Here is a 20,989-nt window from a genome sequence, read left to right on the forward strand (position 1 = left end):
CACACTGTGTACTCATAAAGGTGATACTGCACCTTACAATCATTTATTCAATTTTGGGAAGTTTATTTTGTTATATTTTGTTTACTATAGTAATAATATGTGCTTGTATTATTAACAATATTTTGGAATAGGAACATAATTGATAAAATAGTTAGGATAGACTTAAGAATATTGTTTTTGTTGTGTATTTTGCTTGTGTATATTTAATAGTTTAAATAACTTCTTTTGTGTTTGTGTTTAACCAATTTGTATAAGGCTAAACATAGACAGTTACACAAGCTCGATATTTTGTTAAATGTGTTTTGACTTAACACAATGGAACAGACTTTTGCCCAGTTTCATTCACTTTTGAAGGACGAATTGTGTTATGAGGTATCCATTCGTTCCGAAACTCCAGCACCTACAGTGCTAGGTTTAAAGAAACAGTTAAAACAATTAATTCAGGAAATTCCTTCTGAATCAATTTTAGAGACGGATTTCACTTCTGAAAGTGAGTTAGGGGTTATTACTAAAAAACTTCAAGACTTAGAAGATTTATTAAAAAAGTGTTCTGACACTAAAGATAGACATGCCCTCTGTAGGTCTAAAGCTTTAGCTTCACATTTGTACTTTAGAATTTTGAGAATACAGTGTTCCGAACTCAGCTTAATAAGTAGGAAGAGTGAATTACATACAAAGTTGCAGAGTTTGATTTCCAGATTAGATGCTGACAATGAGTCGTCTCACGACGAATCACTGGATTCCGAGAGTACCGCCGTTGACTGCACTGGTGATAAAAATGTGGCCAAGTGGAAGTTAAATTTCAACGGACAGGGTGATCCGCGCAGTTTCATCGAACGCGTTGAGGAATATAAAAGATCTTATGGCGTTTCAGATGGAAAATTATTTGTTTCTGCATTTCATCTTTTTACAGGCCGAGCATTGTTATGGTACAGAGGCAACAAATGTCAAGTTTCGTCTTGGTCAGAATTGAAAACTTTATTTTTAGAGGAATTTGATGCAGTAGATTATGACTACAGGTTGCTAGGTGAAATTCGAGCAAGAACACAAGGCTCTGAAGAACCTGTGTCTATCTATTTCGCTATAATGTTTTGCATGTTTTCAAGGTTGTCAACACCACTTTCCGAAGAACAAAAGTTACAAATTTTATTACATAATATTCGCCCTTTTTACTCAGAACAATTAGCTCTTGTTGACATTAAGTCTGTCGCAATGTTGAAGGAAAAGTGTCGCAAACTAGAGGCTGCGAGGCAGCGTTCCGCCTTATTTTCTGAGCCTACTAACAGTAAGGCAACTTTAAGTTCAGAGTTTGCTTACAAACAAGTGACAAAACAGATAAACACACTTTCAGTCACACCTGCACCTAAGGTTGATACAAGTAAAGGCACTAATTTTACGAAAACAAATAAACAACTATGTTACAAGTGCGGCAAGGGTAACCATTCCTTTAAATTTTGCAGGACAGTTCCGAAATTTATTAGATGTTTTTCGTGTGGACGTCAGAACTTTACAGTAAAGACATGTCCAAGTTGTAGTAAAAAGGCGATTAGTAAACCCGCTCCGGACAAAAATTCAAAAAACTAATTAGTAAGAACTGTGCAGAGACACAAGTAAAGAACTTGGTCATTAACAACAAAACATCCCTTTTACCTGACACAGTTCTGTATTCAGTGGATAAACGAGACTTTAGGCCACATTTAAAGGTTTTTGTTGACGGGTTTGAGATTACAGGTTTACTAGATTCCGGTGCTTGCGCGTCAATTTTGGGTAACCAGGCGCACAAGGTTTTTTTGAGATTCGGTTATAAATTGCATAGCAGTATTGATACCACATTTTCAGTGGCAAATGGAGACAAACTTGATTGCATGGGTTATATGTTTATTCCGATTACTTATAATTCCGTAACTCACATAATAAAATTTTTTGTAGTACCCTCTATAATAGCGGATGTTATTTTTGGCTGTGACTTTTGGAAAACATTTCAGTTAGCCCCTGGCATTTTTGATAATTTAGAATTAATTAAGGCACCTTCTCAATTTTACAATATTTGTGCGATTGATAATGAACAAATTCATACCATCACTTCTTTTGAAAACTTATCATCTCAACAGAAAGAATTAGCCCAATCTGTAGTAAATAAATTTTTAGATATTTCTTCAGCGAAAATTGGATTGGGTAGAACAAAATTAATTGAACATGTTATTGACACCGGTGATGCCTTGCCAATAAAAATAAAACAATATCCACTTTCTCCCGAAAAGAAGGAAGCCTTAAGTAAAGAGTTAGATAGGATGCTGGAAATGGACGTAGTTACTCCGAGTGAAAGCCCTTGGAATAACCCAGCAATTTTAGTGAAAAAGGCAAATGGAGACTGGAGATTTTGCCTAGATTGCAGGAAATTAAATTCAGTGACAAAGGGGGATTCATACTCAATACCGTACATTCCACAAATTCTAGATAGCTTGAAAGAGGCAAGGTTTTTATCATCGATTGATTTAAGTTCAAGTTTCTGGCAAATTCCGTTAGCTAACGACTCTCAGGAAAAAACCAGTTTTACAGTTCCTGGTAGAGGGTTATTCAAATTTAAAGTCATGCCGTTTGGCCTATGCGGTGCACCAGCACGACAGCAGAGGTTAATGGACCAGTTATTTAATCAAAATTTTTGTAGTGATATTGAAAATGGAATAGTATTTTGTTATATAGATGATATTGTTATTTGTTCTGCTGATTTTGAAACCCATTTAATTTTATTAAACAGAGTTCTGGATAAACTAAAAATGGCTCAACTATCCATAAATTTTGATAAATGTAATTTTTTTAGAAACTCTTTGAAATATTTAGGGTATATAGTGGATGAATTTGGTTTACGCACAGATCCTGGAAAAGTTGCCGCAGTTTTGAACTTTCCGACCCCAAAAACTGCACAGGAGGTAAAGATTTTCCTAGGCACTTGTTCTTGGTACAGGCGCTTTATTAGGAATTTTTCAACCATCGCTGCACCACTCAATAGACTAACGAGTAAAGGAAAGAACGCACCTAAATTTGAGTGGAGCGAACAGGCAGAGGTAGCATTTAATACATTGAAGAATGCGTTGGTAACCGCACCTGTTCTTGCGGTACCGAATTTTGAAAAACCATTCAAAATACATTGTGATGCTTCTGCATATGGTGTTGGCGGTATGCTGACGCAAGAAACCGATGGTTGCGATCATCCCATTGCGTATGTCAGTAGGAGCCTAAATAAAACGAAAGGAATTACAGCGCGACGGAACGCGAGGCTCTAGCTGTGATTTTTGCAGTGGAGAAATTTCAGGCTTATTTTGGTTCCAAGCCAGTCACAATTATCACAGACCATGCATCCCTAAAGTGGTTCTTAAATTTAGAAAATCCCTCAGGACGACTCGCCAGATGGGGTTGTAGATTATCACAGTATAATTTTGTTATCGAACATAGGAAGGGTTGTGATAATGTAGTTCCGGATACCTTGTCGAGACTCATACACGTAGATGTAGTTGGTGATCGTAATGATAACTCTAGTCAACAAGTTTTGGTAGATGACTGGTATGACAAAACATTTAATGGCTGTAAAATCAATCCAGCAAATTTTCCGAATTTTTGTATTTTGAACGATAAACTATATCGTTACAGTAAATGTAAATACCAGCTTCTCAGTGAGTTCGACTGGAAAGAGGTAGTCCACAAGAACGACACCCTTAGAATTATGCAACAAAACCATGCAGATGCAACTGCAGGTCATTTTGGTGTGTTCAAAACTCATCGCAGATTATCCCTCAGATATTTTTGGCGTGGTATGTATAAGGACGTGGTTGAGTACGTTAAGAATTGTGATACTTGCTCTGCGTATAAACACACGACATCAGCCACTCCAGGTCTGCTTGGGAAGCCTAAAGTCTGCGAGAGACCTTTTCAGGTCATTTCGGCTGATTTAGTCGGACCTTTGCCTAGGTCTAAATCAGGATTTACATTTCTTTTTGTGGTGACGTGTTGTTTTTCGAAATATACAATGTTGTTTCCGCTACGGCGTGCCACAGGTGCCGCTGTTGTTAAAGCGCTAGAGAATTTTGTATTTTTGAACCATAGTGTTCCAGAGACTGTGATTGTGGACAATGGGTCCCAATTTACAGGATCTGAATTCCGTAATCTCATTAAGCGTTATAATATTCCGAAATTACACTACACACCACTGTACACTCCGCAAGTTAACCTTGTTGAAAGGTACAATAAGGTTGTTATGACTGCTGTAGCCGCTTTTGTGAAAGATAACCACAGGTCCTGGGACGAAAACCTGTACAAGGTCCAGTTCGCCATAAACAGTGCGGTTAATGAATCCACTGGATTCTCCCCGTTCTTCCTTGTCCACGCTAGAGAACCGGTTTTAAATGGTTCCTTCTATAAGGACACGGATAAGGAGTACGAGGCCGGAATTCCAAGGGAGGAATACGCAGGAAAGTTTGGAAATTTGGAGGACATATTTGGTCAGGTTAGGAGAAATTTGTTTCAGGCTCATGCAGAGTATGCAACGCATTACAACTTAAGGCGTAGGTCTGCAAGCTATTCTGTTGGGGATATAGTGTGGAAAAAGACCTATCCACAAAGCGACGCTACAAATTTTTTCGCAGCTAAGCTGGCACCTAAGTATGAAAAGTGCAGGGTTGTCAAGGTTTTGTCACCTTTGGTTTACGAACTAGTTAGAGTAGCTGACAACCACCCAATAGGCACTTGGCATATTAAGGATATTAAGAAGTAGATATTTGCCATTACTTAGTTTGGTCTAAACTGTTTGAATATTTAAGTTATCAATATTCAATTAGGAATTTGAATGAGTGTAGTGATGTTCTGAGTTAACAGTTACATTACCATGGTTCAGTTGAGGAGGAATGTAGTGGATGTATGTAGGGATGAATATGTGATGATTAGAATGCTTGTGGTAGACCAACCGGTTGAGAAAGTAAAAATGCAAATATCGTACTTTGGGGATAACGAAAAGGGGGGGGGTTTTGTGTTTTGTTTTCGTTTTCCTTCTAGATAATGGATCATTTCTGTTATTTTTCCGATTCTGTTCCGAGATCTATTTTCTAGGAGAGTTATTTCGTTTTTTTTTTTCTCATATTCCGATTTTGATTCGGTTTTATTTTTCCGAATGGGATAGAGAACGGTTGCCATATCAGATGGACCCGTTCACAACCAGATTTTCCGTATTTGTTGAGTAACAAATATTACGATGGTAGTTTAAAAGAGTGAACCACCGTAGGCCTAGACGCATTCTATCAGTCAGCTGAAGAATGATGCCAAGATGTTTCCACTCAAGTGTCTTAGACACCATGAAGTTTTTTTGTATATATTCTTTTTAGAAGTTAGGGTTGTGTAGTTAAGTATAATGTATAAAACCTTACACTGTTTTCAGTATATTTATTTTGTTAGACAATTTTCCTTGTTAGTAGTAGATGTGCGTTCACGCGTAACTTCTGTTTTTTTTTTGTTTGTTTGTTTCAGGCAAATTGTTAGTAGTTGTTGGATGACGCTGAGGGCAGCGTGGTTCAACCTGTTGAACCTTTTCGTAGGAGGGGAAGTATTGTGACGTTGTAAATTTTGAACTACTAATTAGCGTTTCGCTTTTAATTAAAATCTATTTTGTTCAAAGTATGTTGGTGCCACCTAGCATCAAGGTGCAGAACTACGCGTGGGTCGATGTTCAGAGTTCATTCGAGCCACAATAGATGGCGTTTGCTTCGTTGTCAATTGTCGTAAAAATAAAACAAAATAATTAAATAAAACCATAATATCATTTGTTTATTGTTAAGTCATTAACAAAACGGTTCTTATAATATATCCTTAGGTTCCGCAAATATTCAAAATGAATTGGCTTCATGATCAAACTAACTGAGTGCGGCCACACTCGGGTTGCGTCTGGCAACACCGATAGGTGAGATTTAGAATTTTCCTGGAGTCAACATGTGAAGACGAATTTTTTTCGTTCCAGGAAAATCTCATTCCTTTTCGCCCATGGCTTCGCCTGGGAAAATACAATAGTTATAAAATTTTAGTCATCCTAACGTATTTCAATGTTTCATCAATTATGGTGAGTGAAAAATCAAGTAATGTGGATTCGACAAAATGGCGGTTTGGTTAGAGAAAATCCTAATTTTATGATTTCATTCCAGTTCCAGTTATTTTATCTTCCCAAATAAATGAGGATAATGGGTTGTGGGTGGACTTCTGAAAACCATTGGTGGCCAGGAGTTCAATAGGTGAGTTGTGTTTGATCGGGAAAATTCCACGTGTCGAAATTTTCACACAGCACAAATTATAATCTTGTTTTTCTTTGTTACAGGGTTTACGTTTACGTTTACGTTTTACGTTTAGCTTCAGTTTTCCGTTTTAGTTTTCCGTTTGCGTTTTCGGTTTTCGTATTTATTTCTTTTGCACATTCACGTTGACAACTTAATTGCTATGGATAAGACTTGGTGAAAATCTTTGTAATGAAACATTTCGGTTGTGAAGAATCAAATAAATTGAGTTTTGGATCTTGGCCGATGCCGTCCAGCTACCTTGCAGTCTTCGCACCTACAAGTAAGCAAATGTTTGTATCCTGCAACAGTTTAGTGAACCTTCTTAGTGTATGTGTACAGTAAGAACCCTGTCTTTACTACTGAGCTTTTATTTTGAAACAATTTAATGAATTTTACTGTGTCATTGTCTATTCCATGCCAATGGCATCTTAAATTTAAAACATAGATTTTATGTACTATCTACCTAAGGCATTCTAATGTATCTAAATTAAGTCTTGGCATTAAGCTAGAATAACTAAGCATTATTAGCCATCACTATGTATTAAGCGACCCCGGTAAAAGTTACATTAAAAACAATTTTGCCTAACATCTAGCAAATTTCATTTATAACACCTCATATACATTACAAGGGAGTCGACGGCTAGCTTCTATTCTTTACTAGGTAGATAGATCAAGTAAAGTAAATTATTATTTTCCTCTAATCTTTGTAAGGTGGTAGATTATTCCGTATCCGGGTATATTTCTATTCCGCCCAATTTACCACCCTTACATTATCACGCACCATTTTAACTAAAAGTGTCAAAGTTCATGGCAAAAGTACGATTTTAGTCCTTATTTTAAAGGCGAACCGTACTTTCGACTTGACAGTTGACCTAGAGAGTTAAAATGGCGCGTGAGAAGTCATTTTGTATGGACTATAATTTGTAAAGTTTATTCCAGGGTTAATCAGAAAAGGGGTGCCTATTAAATATATATATAAACGCATTTAAAAGGTTCGTGCAAGTCGATCTTAATATGCATTTTTTTTCATTATTATCGATATTATTGATACAAATATTGATTTTATAAAGCAATCTACAACCTAAAATTTATTTCTTGCAACTTATTTTTGTCCCGTAGTGTCACTCCCAGAAGACATTTGCCAACCTCCAATCTCAGAATACTTACCGATGCCGTATTCGGTGCAAGACAACTCCCGTTCCACGTCGACGCCTGCCGCGCCGACCGTCGTTACGTCCACGGCGACGACGTCCGCGGCGCCCGCTGCGTCCGATGCGTCCGATGCTGCCGAACTCACATCCAGCGCCGCCTCCAAACCCATGCCGGCACCCGACCTTCAATCGTCGCGTGAGATGAAGGCACCTTCGTTAGACGTCCACTATACGACCAACAAAGCCAACGGTGACAACCGCCCGAGGAAAGAGACTAAAAGCTTTAGGTAACTAGCATTTTTTAAAATGTACTAGACTAGATGATGCCCGCAACTTGGTGTGCGTGGATTTAGGTTTTTTTTTGTTAAATTTCGTGGGAATTCTGATTTTCGGAAAAAGTCAGGTACCATGCAATGCTATGCTCGGCGCATTTCGAATCTATCCTCACTTTTTCAATTTTTGTGACGTTGTAAATAATAATGCCGTTTTGCCGATGGACCCCCTGACGTTTATTTTTAAAGGTCCTTAAATGTTGTGAACTTTAGTACATTGAATTAAGTGTGACTTGAAACTATTTCGTGTATTTTGGAATAAATATAATTTCTAATTTTAATAAATAATTAACCAGTAGAATGTATAGTTTTAGAGTAATGTAACTTGGCAATAGTTCCGTAGAAAATAAAATTTTGCTTATATAGGATAGGTTCGGCGCGGCGTGTCATGGACAGCGCGCGCAACGGCGAGGTGGTGCGGTTCCCTCCCCACCCCCCACAGGCGCCGCACGCCCCGCCCGCGCCCCGCCTGCTGCCCGGCCGCGGGGACCCCGACTTCGGCACCCCCGTGTGAACCAACCGTGAGCAGACGCGATGTTGCAACTCAAATACCATAGCGATGAAAGCTGCAACACTACCGCTTACACAATTGGAAACCCCACCGCCCGCACGAATTAAGTTGGAACGTAATCGCTTATGCGATCCAAGTTGCAACTCAAATGCCGACGCGATGAAAAGTGCAATTCAACCGCCAACGCAATTCGCAAAACAATCACCTATGCGATGTGAGTTGCAACTCGTCCGCGAATGTAAGTTGCAAAGCAGCGACTGACTCGCTTTAAGTTTAGAATCTAGAACCACCTTCGCTGGTCAGACTGTCAAGATAGGCTCAGTGTGCGTAGAGTTTAGCTGACTTCAACGCACTACAAAAGTTAATAACCGAGTTTTAGTTGCGGTACGCAAGACGCAGCAAGCACATATGCCGTCGCGTCGCCACTTCTGCTTCAAAGTGCTTAAAGTCAATGGACAGTGCCGAAAGTCAACGGTGTCTATCGGAGGCTGAAGCGTACACAAATCTCTAAATTGACATTTCACGTTTCCTACGGAAAAGAATAGCGCTACTTTTAGATCTTCCGATTTGGTTTAGTAGACAGATGTGTGTTCAACTGAATCAACACCAGTATTACATTCACCTGTATAATCTAGCGGCGTACTTCACTCGTAAAAGTACGGTTCACCTTTAAAATAAGGACTAAAAATCTTACTTTGACATAAAATTTTACACAAAAAGTTAAATTTTACGCGTTATACCTATGCATGTAATAATGCAATAAAATAAGGTGACCGTGTGGTTAGTAATTCTCAAATCAAAATTCATAAAATTGAATAATAAAGATTTGCGTCATTTTCAAAATAGAGTTTTCATGCATAACGGATAGCTTCCTATTAGGACCACTAAGTAGTTATGCTATAGAAGATGGTACTCGAGTGTAACGACCTGAGACGGTGGAGAATTCTGTCTGAAATGTTCCTTTCAAATATTTGAATCTCATTGATTTTTGGCATTCCTTTATATATATATTTTTATATATGTAGTAATATTTATATTTAATTCTTGGTGTCAAATTGATGTAAACTAGCAGTTTTACAATTCGCACGAACTTAAGAGTTGCAGCGAGCATTTCTCAGAATTACTAAAAATAGTAAAAATGTTGTGGTTATTTTTTCGTGTTTTACTAACTGGGAACGTTCCACATTATTACTAGTAAGTATGGTGGGATTTTTTCACGGTTTAACTACTATTAAGTATGTCAAATGTTTGTACTAATCTATATATATAAAATGAAAAGGTGACCGACTGACTGAGTGACTGACTGAGTGATTTATCAACGCACAGCTCAAACTACTGGGCCGATCGGGCTGGGCAGGCAGATAGCTATTATGACGTAGACGTCCGCTAAGAAAGGATTTTTGAAAATTCAACGCCTAAGGGGGTGAAATAGGGGTATGAAATTTGTGTAGTCCACGCGTACGAAGTCGCGAGCATAAGCTAGTAGTAAATATATTTTACATTGTTTAGTTGAAGAGATAATGTTTTTTTGGTAACCTTATTAACTAAAAGTGCAGTTGCGTTGACTAGTACAAACCACAAACATGTAACTTGCCTACTACTAAAAACCACCATTCTTATGTATTAGTATAAAATATTGAAACAAAATGTTCCTTCCCAATTTTCTGACTGGTAGTAAAACATGGAGAACTATGTGACTATTTTCTGAGCGGTCAGCTTAGATCGTCCGCATTGTATTTATTGTAATAATCACACAGTACATTCAACATGCTACTAACAAGCTGTGTAGTAGTAACTGTGGACTAGCAGTGTGTAATTTTTTAGAAGAGCCTTTAAAGACTAGTGCTCTCGTTAGATTATTGTTGTGTTAGATCTTTTTTTTGTAACCAGAATAAAGAATGATTAACCGTGTATTTATAAAGGAGTATGCGATACACTCATTACTGATTTGCCACAATTAGTTATTTAAAAACATACTTAGATCGTTTATATACAAAAACCTATCTAAGATATTATGTTCTGTGATGAAATTAACACATTGAATTTGTATCAACCACTGGACATACCTACTATGTTAAAATATAATATATTATGTATTTTGCCTTATCTTTGAAATAAAAAAGTTAGCTAGACCATATTGTTATAGACACCAGCTAGAGATTTTGTTTGCATATTAATGCTAGTTGATAATAGAAGGTAAAATAAATTATTACTTATGTGTTTCGAATAACAGATACTTATCACTTAACTTTAAAAAACGTAAAAAAGTAACATATTTTAATTCATTTCTTCCATAACCACTCGATACAAGAACAGAAAAATCAAATGAGTCGAGTTAATATCGTAAAGGTTAAGGCGCAGAGGAGCAACGGTACTCAGTATATAGCGCGCAAAATATGTAGTCCAAACTGAACCCGAGGCGTGTGCGGTGTGACTGTACATTGTATAAAAACAGATCTCAGCCGGGCTGTGTATTAAGATTAATTTTAGTCTATGACCTGCGTATATAGCGCCATGTCTCCTTCAGATTGTTTGTTTTGCGCGAACTGTACGCTACGATGGTAGATGTTCGCTAAAGAACGTGTTTTGTCGTGGCCTCAATAGTTTTTGATTTATGAAAGGCTTTGAAAGATTTAGACCTGTTATTGTTAGATACCTAATTATATTAAAAGTAGAATTTTTCCAATTTGAAGTCGATATGATATATAACGATATGATACACAAGTGGCTATGATGGACGAACAGACCACATTGCCGCACCAAGTTTCTTTCTTACCATTTTGGTATGGAACCCTAAAGAGTCACGTTAGCACTTACGAGTGCTTATTAATTGTTATTTGTTACCCATTTTGTTTCATAAATGCACCCATACTAATTAGTGCTAGACCTAACCTACTTACTGTAGAACAAAAACCAGCCGCTATTTAAGATGTTTTTAAGTATTAAGAGAATTTTCAGTAGGTATTCAGCCCTAGTCTAGACTCAAACTATGCATATAAATATTTAGTTGTTTATCTCCAGATTCGATCGTTTCGGTGTCGTGTGGACAAAGCGTCACGCAAATTTTTCAGTGCCCACGCACTCCCGTGCATCGTAAACAATGACAAGTTCACAACAAAATCTTTCAAGGTCGCTTCAGCGGTTTACTTCATCGTTTATTTTTATTGTTAACTGTTGTAATATTATTATTTATAAAATAATGTAGCTATGACTTTAGCTGCCTAGTTAAGTTAGCACGTTGACAAACTTTGGAACTTCCGGCCGGAATATACCAGACGGTGCAAATTGGGTATTTGCCTATATGAAAAATAAATAATTTCTCATAAATTGCAGGTGATTCTGATTTCTGACTTACCTACCTACCTAAATATTTAAGCATTTTTAATACAAAATTAATACCAGATATGTAGGTAGAGGAATTGTGAAAAAAATAAATGAATTGGTTGTGAAGGCAAGAATATTTTCTAAGATCTTGAAAGTAATTGAATGAACTAATTACAAAGAAATATACTTAAATGCTTAATTGTTTATGCATCATTTGCCTAATAATCACCATAAAACAACAGTTTTTTTTGTAATTCTCTTATTACATAAATTTTGCTGTAAAGAAACAATAATAAAATTGTGCACGGTCTAACAGCTGTTTGGACATCTGCCAGTACTCTGCCAGTTACGCTACGGGTATAGCGTAACTGACATAATATATAATTTTATACTTGTTTCTTCAAAAAATAAAAATGTGTAAATACCTACTAGAATTTAATCAACCATTTTCATATTGGGTATAAGAAATGGTTGTTTTCATGGTGTCTTTTGCGCAAATGACACCTACACAATTTGTATTTCTTTGTAATTTAATCTACAAAATAACGTTAAAAACTGTGTTTATAGTGTTAACATAAATCTAATATATCATCTTTGTGTTTGTTCGTCACCTATGCGTTCGCGCATCGGTCGTCCGATCCGATTGAGGCGGCGAGAGTCGCATTGCAAGTTGCAACGCACAGGGGCACACGGGCATAAGCTAGTTAGGTATTTAATTACATAATATTTATTAGTAGGTAGGTATACATCTTGGACGATCTAACCTAAGGACGCGCCTCGCATGATTATTCCCCTCTGTCAATAGTAATGGATTTTTAATCCACTGCGTTTATAAACACTGTTTGCGGAATCGATTTTGTCATTGTCAGAATCGTTTTCGATGTGTGACGACGTCTTACACGCTGGGTGAAAAATGCCTGTTTGTGCCGTTAGTGAGTGCAAGAACAAATCAAACACATCAAATTTACAAAAAGATGGAATTTCATTTCATAAGTAAGTATTTTTGGTGTAATAAACGCTTTCTATAAATTAAATTACATAAATTATTATAATAAAATAACAATCGAGAACTTTACCGATTCAGTAATTGAGTACGTAATAATTCGGTAGAAACGAGTCACACTCCTCACGAGACTATATTTTGTTTTTTCTAAACAATTGCAACCCTCGATATATACAAATTAGGTTAAAATTTGAATACGCGTGAACAGCATGAAATTACGTAGTAGTAAAAATAACACTAGTCTCGTGGGAAGTGCGGTATACTATAGACGGAGAGCCAGCGCCCAAAAAACTGTTTGAATTTACTAAGGCTAATTTTTTGCGCATAATGACCAGCTCTGTCCCCATATTCTGCTGACTAACCATTACAACTTTTATTTATATGCAATATACAAGTTATATAACAATTTTCAGCCTTAGTAAATTCATTTTATTACCTCGCAGGTACGACACCTTTGATAGCGCACCTGAGTCACTGTTCTCAGGTTCACTTGACTGACCGCAGTATGTTTGTGTACGCAACCATTCTAATGAACTATAAAAAAATTAGCCTTAGTAAATTCAAACAGTATTTTGGGCCCTGGCTCTCCGTCTATAGTTATACCGCACTCCCCACGAGACTATAGTGTTATTTTTACAAAATTTTTCAGTATTAGATTTAATTGCATAGGACATAAGGTTCAATTTTTAAGAATCATGTGATAGTGATTGCGGTTCGATTATCGATATCGATGAAAACATTTTCTTTATTATTAACGACTAATTACCGTCTTCAAGTCAAGTAAAGAATAGTTATTATTAATTACCACAATTTTTTCGCTACCTATACTTGTAATAAAACTGGTCGATTTCTGTGATTTCACGTACTTAATACATTTAAAAAAATATTAAAGCAACGCAATTTTAGTGATAGCCGCGAAACGGGGTAGGGTGTCTCTGAACTGGGTAATATGTAGCTAAAAGGTGTACCTTTCTCAAGGATGAGGATTAGGTAATAATTTATCATAATCGTTTTATTTTTACAGATTTCGATATTTTTACAGAGAGAATCGCCAAGAATATACATAACATTAACCTAATGGTAAATAATGACGTGTTAAAAATAGAAGAGGCCACCGTGTGTGTTTACTAATTTATTTTCATAGTATCATATCTGTCTTATGGAATTTTGCTGTGGGGTAAAAGCGGCAGGTATTGAGAAAATTTTTGCATTGCTAATTTGTAAGGGCAATACGTGTAATATTTAATAACTTACATTAATTTTTTTGGACAAAGAGTACACCATATTGGAATTACCATGTAAACCCAATGTGCAATAAATAAATGATTGAAATCAAAATCAAAATCAAAATCAAATATTTTATTCAAAGTAAGTACATACGGAGTACACTTTTTGAATGTCATTACAAAAGTAAAATCACAAAAATAAAATAAAATAGTATAAATCAGTTTACAATAATAAAATAAAAATAGAATAAATCAGTTTACAAATTTAAGGTACCTACTTAAGTAATTATTGTAAAAAGTAGTAATTAAATTATCAAATAGTAAGTCATTATTTCAGTTACAATTCAACGTCAAAATTAACAAAAAATAACAATAAATAATAAAACACTTAATGTTAATATGTAACATTACTTCAATGTATTAGAGCCTAAAGGAGTTGTCCAAGCATCCTTATCCGATATATAATCGTCTAACTTGTAGTAGCCTTTCTTACACAGGCTTTTTTTGATGAAACGTTTAAACCTCCCTTCTGGTAAACTTTGAACTTCTGACGGAATTTTATTATAATAGCGGACAGCACTGCCCAAAAATGACTCGCTAACCTTCGTTAGTCTGAACCTCTGGGTTTCCAATTTATTTTTATTCCGTGTGTTAAAATTATGTCTTTCATAATTGGTTTTAATATGTTCTCTATTCTTGCGAACATACATTATATTTTCATATATATATTGACTCGTTACTGTCATAATATTACTTTCTTTAAATACTTCTCTCAGCGATTCACGTGGACCTAAGTTGTATATGGCACGAACTGCACGTTTGATTGGAAAGAAAACATTTTATTGATTGATATACCTACTAATTATGTTTGGTAGGCTTTTGCGCGGTCAGGTTTATTTTGTATTATATAATAATATAAGTCATTAACTTGGACGATCTAACCTAGGTTAGATCGTCCAAAGTCATTAATAAGCACATTTTCACTATCGAAATTTTAAATGAAAATTTCGTTATATAAAAAAATACAAAAGATTAAAAATGATATAAAATAAGTAAAAAAGTATGTGCATATTTTTAAAATAAATATTTTTTTTATTTTTACGTTGCATTATTAGTTTTTGGGATAATTACCTATTAAGTGAGGTGAATGTATGCAAGAATACGCTACGCTGACCAAACACTGGTTTTAAGTAATTAAATACGAGTAATAAATTCTTACTTCTACTTTTGTTTCTGAAAAACTATCGATATATTTTAAAATATCGATACGGTAGCATCGCAAATCAATTTGACTGTCTTACACTCGTAATGTCTTTGTATGTTGATGTATATAACTTATTAGTGTGCGTAAAATGTAGTAGTGTTGAAGATTTAGATATGTGTGTGTTAATAATGACACAAAACTTTGTTGAGTGAGTGTGTCAAGTTGTCTATGTAGTGTTTCCTCGTCCCGCACCAAAAGTGACAGAAATTTTTATTCGTAATATTAGGCGCGTTACAAGTCCATAGGTTAGATCGTCCAAGGTATACATATATCCATTAGTAATATTTTATATATACTTATTTATTATAATATTGTATGAGTTATGTTACGACAGAAAGATTGTTTCGGAATAACTGAATAATGAGGACTTATTCAAAATGCCCAGGAAATGCGATTAAAGCAGACCATAGTCAGAGTCAAATAGAGTGAGGGAACTCTCGGTTTGAGCCTGAATCGACGATATGTCAAATATTAGGCTATGGTCACGTGAAATCATAGAAAAATAGGGCTACCTGCGTCAAATGCAAACATTTGACGCCTGCCAGTGACGTCGACGCCTCTTAGACGTTTTGTTAGAAGTTCTCTAACTCTTGTGAACTGTGTCATAAAATCCTAATGCAGACGCAAGTTCTGTCAGAATAAAGGATTGATGTACACTTCACAGTAATCAAGTTAAGCGCGTTACCAGGGTTATCAGACAGATACAAAAACCAGGAAGACTGACAAGACGGGCGAAACTAGTTTGCTGAACTTCATTTTAAATATTAAATACTAGCTGATGCCTCTGAGGTCTTTAACTATATCCACGCAAAAAATCACGTCGATCAGTTGAGCCCCAGTCTCTACCCGCCTTCTACACTCCTGTCCCTGCCGGACTGCCGCAGCCGTCGCCTTCATTTTAATTTCGTGATTTCTCCTAAGATATTATCTATACTATCTATATCTATATCTATACTATTATATAAAGAGGTAATGTCGTTAAGTTTGTTTGTAGGGGGTAATCTTTGGAACTACTGAACCGATTTTAAAAATTCTTTCACCAGTAGAAAGCTACATTATTCCTGAGTGACATTGGCTATACGGGATCTTTAAAAACCTAAATCTACGCGGGCGGAGCCGCGGGGATCAGCTAGTTCTAAATAAAATGATACAAAGGGCAATTTTGGTCTAAATTAAATACTTGAGATGACGAACAATTTTATTTTGATAAGGATTAATACTATGATAGTAAAAACACCTTCGAAAATAAAGCTTTTTTAGACCACATTTCAAAATCATAAAAATGGTTACTGTGAGCTTACCGTAAAATATAGATATATGCTATCGCGGACATTTTTAGAGCTGTTTAAGAGGAACAATTCCACCAAACAGTGTTTTCGTGTAACTTTAACTATTTACGCCACGCACGCCTCGGTAGCTCACAGATAAAACAATTTTGTTCACATTATTACAGTTTTCGTAGGGATCTTTAATTTTTTTGAAATAAAATATAGCCTATGTCACTCAGGAATAATGTAGCTTTTCTACTGATGTAAGAATTTTCAAAATCGGCCAAGTAGTTCCAGAGATTACCCACCAACAAACAAACTTACAAACATTACCTCTTTATAATATTAGTGTAGAAGTATAGATGATGTGTGAATGAATGAAGAATATTATTACTGCGAAAGTCTTCTTTCGCATCACGTTATGTTCGCGTTCGTATTTTTTTTGCATAATATTTAAACATCATTATTATTCGCGTTTGTATTGATCACATTTCCCGGGCATTCTGAATGATGTCAAATTACCTATTATTTCGTTCGCAACAGCTAGGTACAGTAGCCGGCATGAAATATTGTACATCGACCTTTAGATTTCGGCTTTATAGAGCGTTGTCTCTGTCACTCATACCTATGTGACGTTTTGTCGTTCTCAACAACAGAGACAACGCTTTACAAAGCCGCTATCTCTTTCTAAAGGCCGATGTACAATATTTTCTGTCGCGTACTGTAGTGGGATCGTTCTTTGGTAGGTACTAAAATATGTTACCATTTATTTTATTGATTAAGTATAGTAACTAGCTGTTTACATAATGTACTTAGGTACCTATTTTACGCTTTGTGTTTTTATGACACAGTTAAAACATTCCATTAAATTCGTGCTAGCATTGCTTCATTATAGAACGCATTTATGTTGTGGCTTCAATGCGATATTTAAGTTTACAAGACAATACGCATTTGTACAATATGTATGTATATTAATATTATTAGCAAATGGATTAAATTTGTATGACAAAATATTTGTTTTTCTTTATATGCTTATATATCTAATTATTTACTTAGAATTTTTAACTAAAAGTACAATAGGACCGAGTAACATTGTAATATAACAGCGGGGTTTTGCGTAAATATGACTGACCCGCCCCAGCTACGTTCGAATGGAGTTTTGAAAATCGGTAAGTTTCAAACCTGAAACAGGTATTTGTTCTTTTTTTACCGAAACTGTAAGATAGCTATTATTAAGTATTCTATGTTAGTAGGTATATCTTTAGGATTTCGTATCTCAAGAGGAAAAAAGAATGCCTTATATGATCACTTCGTTGTCCGTCGTGTCTGTCAAGAAAACCTATAGGGTACTTCCCGTTGACCTAGAATCATCTTTGGTAGGTAGGTAGATCTTATAGCACAAATAAAGGAATAAAACCGTGAATTTGTGGTTACTTAGATCACAAAAATAAAATAAAATTTGTTCAGGAACAAATAATTAGTATTTTCAAACTTTCAAAATAAGATTTCTATACCAAGTGGAGTATCAATAATTATGAAAGAGCTTTACCTGTACATTCTAAAACAGATTTTTATGCATAGGTAATAGTTTTTGATTTATCGTGCAAAATGTCCAGGCAGAGTTGGAATTTTCACAGAATGTGTATTACATTTTTCGCTAAAAAGTGGTATTTCTTGTACTACGGAACGGACTTTTTTATTTTAATTTAAATAGAGCCAACTAGGTACGGCAACGCCAAGTTTTTGGCGTCATTGTTGCACTCGACACGTCCGACGCCGTAATGGTTCAGACTTCAGTGACAAATTTTAATTAAGGAAAGTGTGCAAACATGAAGGCTTCCTTTCCTACATACCTAGGACTTGCTATTTCAGGTAGGTAGGTAGGTAGGTGTAATAAGCCCTTTATACCTTTACCCCATGTCCGTGCCCGGTCCCAGACTTGGTTGTCGCAGAGTTTTGGTGGTATTGTACAAGGAACCCAGTATATAATTATAATGTACTCTGTGCAAGGAACATATTTACGCTTCCATGCCAAACCGAAAATGTATGAAACGAAGGCAAGCACAGAGTACATTGAATATGAAGGCAACTCTGTGAAGGTAACGCTCCAAATACCAACATTGCGACCATAGATTATTGAACCACGGTGAGTGACGGTGATAAGGACAAAAAATAATCATTTTTTTCACAAACTACAGGTATTTATTCTGAGGTTCAACATCTCAAAATTCGATACTATTTGTTCTGAGGGGGAAAAAACTTTATTCTATGGGGAAAAAATGTCACAGATGTCAGTGACGTGACAGTGACAGTACGAGTACATAATTATTATTATTTGGTATTTCGATTGTCTAATGGCCAAGCCTATCTTTTTACTTTGAAATTTTGTTCTAATTCATTTTATTTTGATAAATTACAAATAAACTATACAGAAATGGTTGTTAAAATTTACATTAGTGGGATCTCAGGAAACAAAGAGGCAAGTTTAATATTAGAAAATTGCTGCTCGACGGGGTATATTTTCTAGACTTTTTTCAGAGCTGATTCATAGTTTTGTTTGTTTTTTATCATATGGTGATTTTAGGTAAAAAAAAGACAACAGCGTGTTATGATGATCCTAGATTCAAAAAATATCAAATATGAAATAATCGACATAACGGAACCTGGCAAGGAAGCTGACAAAGACTTCATGCAAAACAATTCCAAGTCGAATGGTGGTACCGTCAGTGATCCTAGCCCACGCTCACCTCTGCCGCCGCAGATCTTTAACGACGAAGAGTATTGTGGGGTAAGTTGTATAAACTACTGGAATGCAATAATATACTTTATACTTTAATAAAATATACACCTAATGTATTGGTTTACAAATACATAGTACCTACCTATTTTCACATACGATTAAGTGATTGTGCCAGTTTGGAACTAACCTAATAATTCATTGTTCTAGGATTATGAACAGTTTGATTTAAATAATGAGATAGATACATTGGAACAATTCTTAAAACTAGAAGTTCCACCTGAAGAAATGCCTACAGATACAAAGGTATGTACAACTCAGTAATGAAATTTATTTGTAAACAAATTCATACAAATATTATAAATGCAAAAGGTGGTTACCTTTTCATGCCCTACCTGCTCAAACAATCTTGACAAAACTTGGCTCGGAGATACGAGATATTATAAGATACTTTTTATCCCATAGGCTTTCTAAAAATACCTCAATACATGCAATATGCATCACCTAGTGGTAATAATTTTTATTTCCATAAAAGAAGAATGTATGTATTGATATATAGTTTCTTAAAAGGTTTTAGTTCTTATTTCTGTGCATTTGTAAATTATAGATTTGATTGTAATTTGTGTCAAATTGTGCCAAAATTTTTGTATGTCATATGTAAAATTTTCATTATTTTGTATACTAAGAAGGTACTTATTTTTCCAGAATGTTGCTGTTAATGGAGAGGTAATAGCAAATGAAAGCAAAGAATCTACAAATGATGTGGAGGGCAAAACAGATAAATCAACTGAAGCAATTGAAAATCCCACCGACAGTGCCAATGCTGATACAGTAGTAAAAGAAGGTTCAGTAGAAAAGGAGGATTCACCAGAAATAGAATTAAGACAGAAATCTGAAGAAGGGGAACAATCAACAGACAACATTGAAAATACAAAGACTGAAAATGAACCTAAACAAAAGTCAAAAGAGAGCAGCCCCATTGAAGGTGAAGTTGTCAATGGGAATGGAGCAGTCAGTTCTCGTGAGCAGTCTGCCGAAAAACAGGAAATTGTAAATGAGCAACAGAAGGAAAACCCAACAGAAGCTTTTATCCAGAGTGAACAAGCGGCATCTTCAGACTAGTGGAGGGAGCAACTTATGCTAACAGCTCAAACTTACTTTAGCACTAAGCAAATACTTTTCATCACCATTGTGTTATTTATAAAGCATCATTCATATTTTTGGCATAACAATAAGTCATTGTATATAAAGCAAATAATTATTTGTTGAGTTATGAATATGATGTTACATGTCACCCTAGTTACATGTTGCTATGAAGTGGCCTACTTTTAAATTATTATTATTATTGGGAAATTAATCAAATTTTTATCTCTAAATATGGAGTCTATTAACAATTTTATCCTGTATAAGGCATGTATTTGGTATTACTCTTAAAGTATGTTAACTATGTAATCGTTTTAAATATCAACAATTATTGTAAGTTGATCAGATTTAATTTTATTTTCGCTTTTGTAATGCTCAATTGCATAAGAGCTCAATGAAGAATGTAACATGACATTAATATTAAGATATTATATTAGACCTCATTTGGTCTAAGGTGCTGACTGCTGAGTATAATAATTTACATATTTTATCAATTGAGCGTTTTCAAAATTAATACTAATATTTTAAGTTTTAAATGAATTCTATTTATACATTATTTCATCATATATTTTTTTAATTTTAAAGACAATAATTTTACTAATGATTATTTTGTCAATTATTTAATAGCTTTGAAATATTATAAAATTATGTAAATATTACTGTTGTTTTATATTTTGCCTTATTCACCTACTCAATAGTAAGTGTTCCAAAACAATATT

General features: G+C 35.2%; 2 protein-coding genes across 2 annotated transcripts in view; both read left to right on the forward strand.

Annotated features, from left to right (window-relative positions):
• Nucleotides 1–17,395, forward strand: part of LOC117982568 (uncharacterized) — a 73,208-nt gene extending 55,813 nt beyond the window's left edge. The window contains exons 13-15 of the mRNA XM_034968932.2: nt 7,431–7,749; nt 8,161–12,370; nt 15,383–17,395. Coding sequence (XP_034824823.2) covers nt 7,431–7,749; nt 8,161–8,308 — 467 coding nt within the window. The 3' untranslated portion in view covers nt 8,309–12,370; nt 15,383–17,395. The remainder of the gene's footprint in view (nt 1–7,430; nt 7,750–8,160; nt 12,371–15,382) is intronic.
• Nucleotides 17,396–18,696: 1,301 nt separating this feature from the next.
• Nucleotides 18,697–20,929, forward strand: Sh3beta (SH3 domain binding glutamate rich protein Sh3beta). Its single transcript, XM_034968797.2, has 4 exons — nt 18,697–18,869; nt 18,975–19,178; nt 19,338–19,433; nt 19,833–20,929. The coding sequence occupies exons 1-4, from the start codon at nt 18,825–18,827 to the stop codon at nt 20,247–20,249; spliced, it is 762 nt and encodes a 253-aa protein (XP_034824688.1). The 5' UTR covers nt 18,697–18,824; the 3' UTR covers nt 20,250–20,929.
• Nucleotides 20,930–20,989: the final 60 nt, after the last annotated feature.

The sequence above is a fragment of the Maniola hyperantus genome, chromosome 5 (assembly GCF_902806685.2).
Source record: "Maniola hyperantus chromosome 5, iAphHyp1.2, whole genome shotgun sequence".
Classification (NCBI taxonomy): domain Eukaryota; kingdom Metazoa; phylum Arthropoda; class Insecta; order Lepidoptera; family Nymphalidae; genus Maniola; species Maniola hyperantus.

What these genes read in the sequence shown, in the direction of transcription:
- Sh3beta (XM_034968797.2), top strand. Translation starts at nt 18,825, where the DNA reads ATGGTTGTTAAAATTTACATTAGTGGGATCTCAGGAAACAAAGAG. An exon ending in ACGACGAAGAGTATTGTGGG is followed by an intron (nt 19,179 to 19,337) that starts GTAAGTTGTATA and finishes TCATTGTTCTAG; the next exon opens with GATTATGAACAGTTTGATTT. An exon ending in AAATGCCTACAGATACAAAG is followed by an intron (nt 19,434 to 19,832) that starts GTATGTACAACT and finishes TTATTTTTCCAG; the next exon opens with AATGTTGCTGTTAATGGAGA.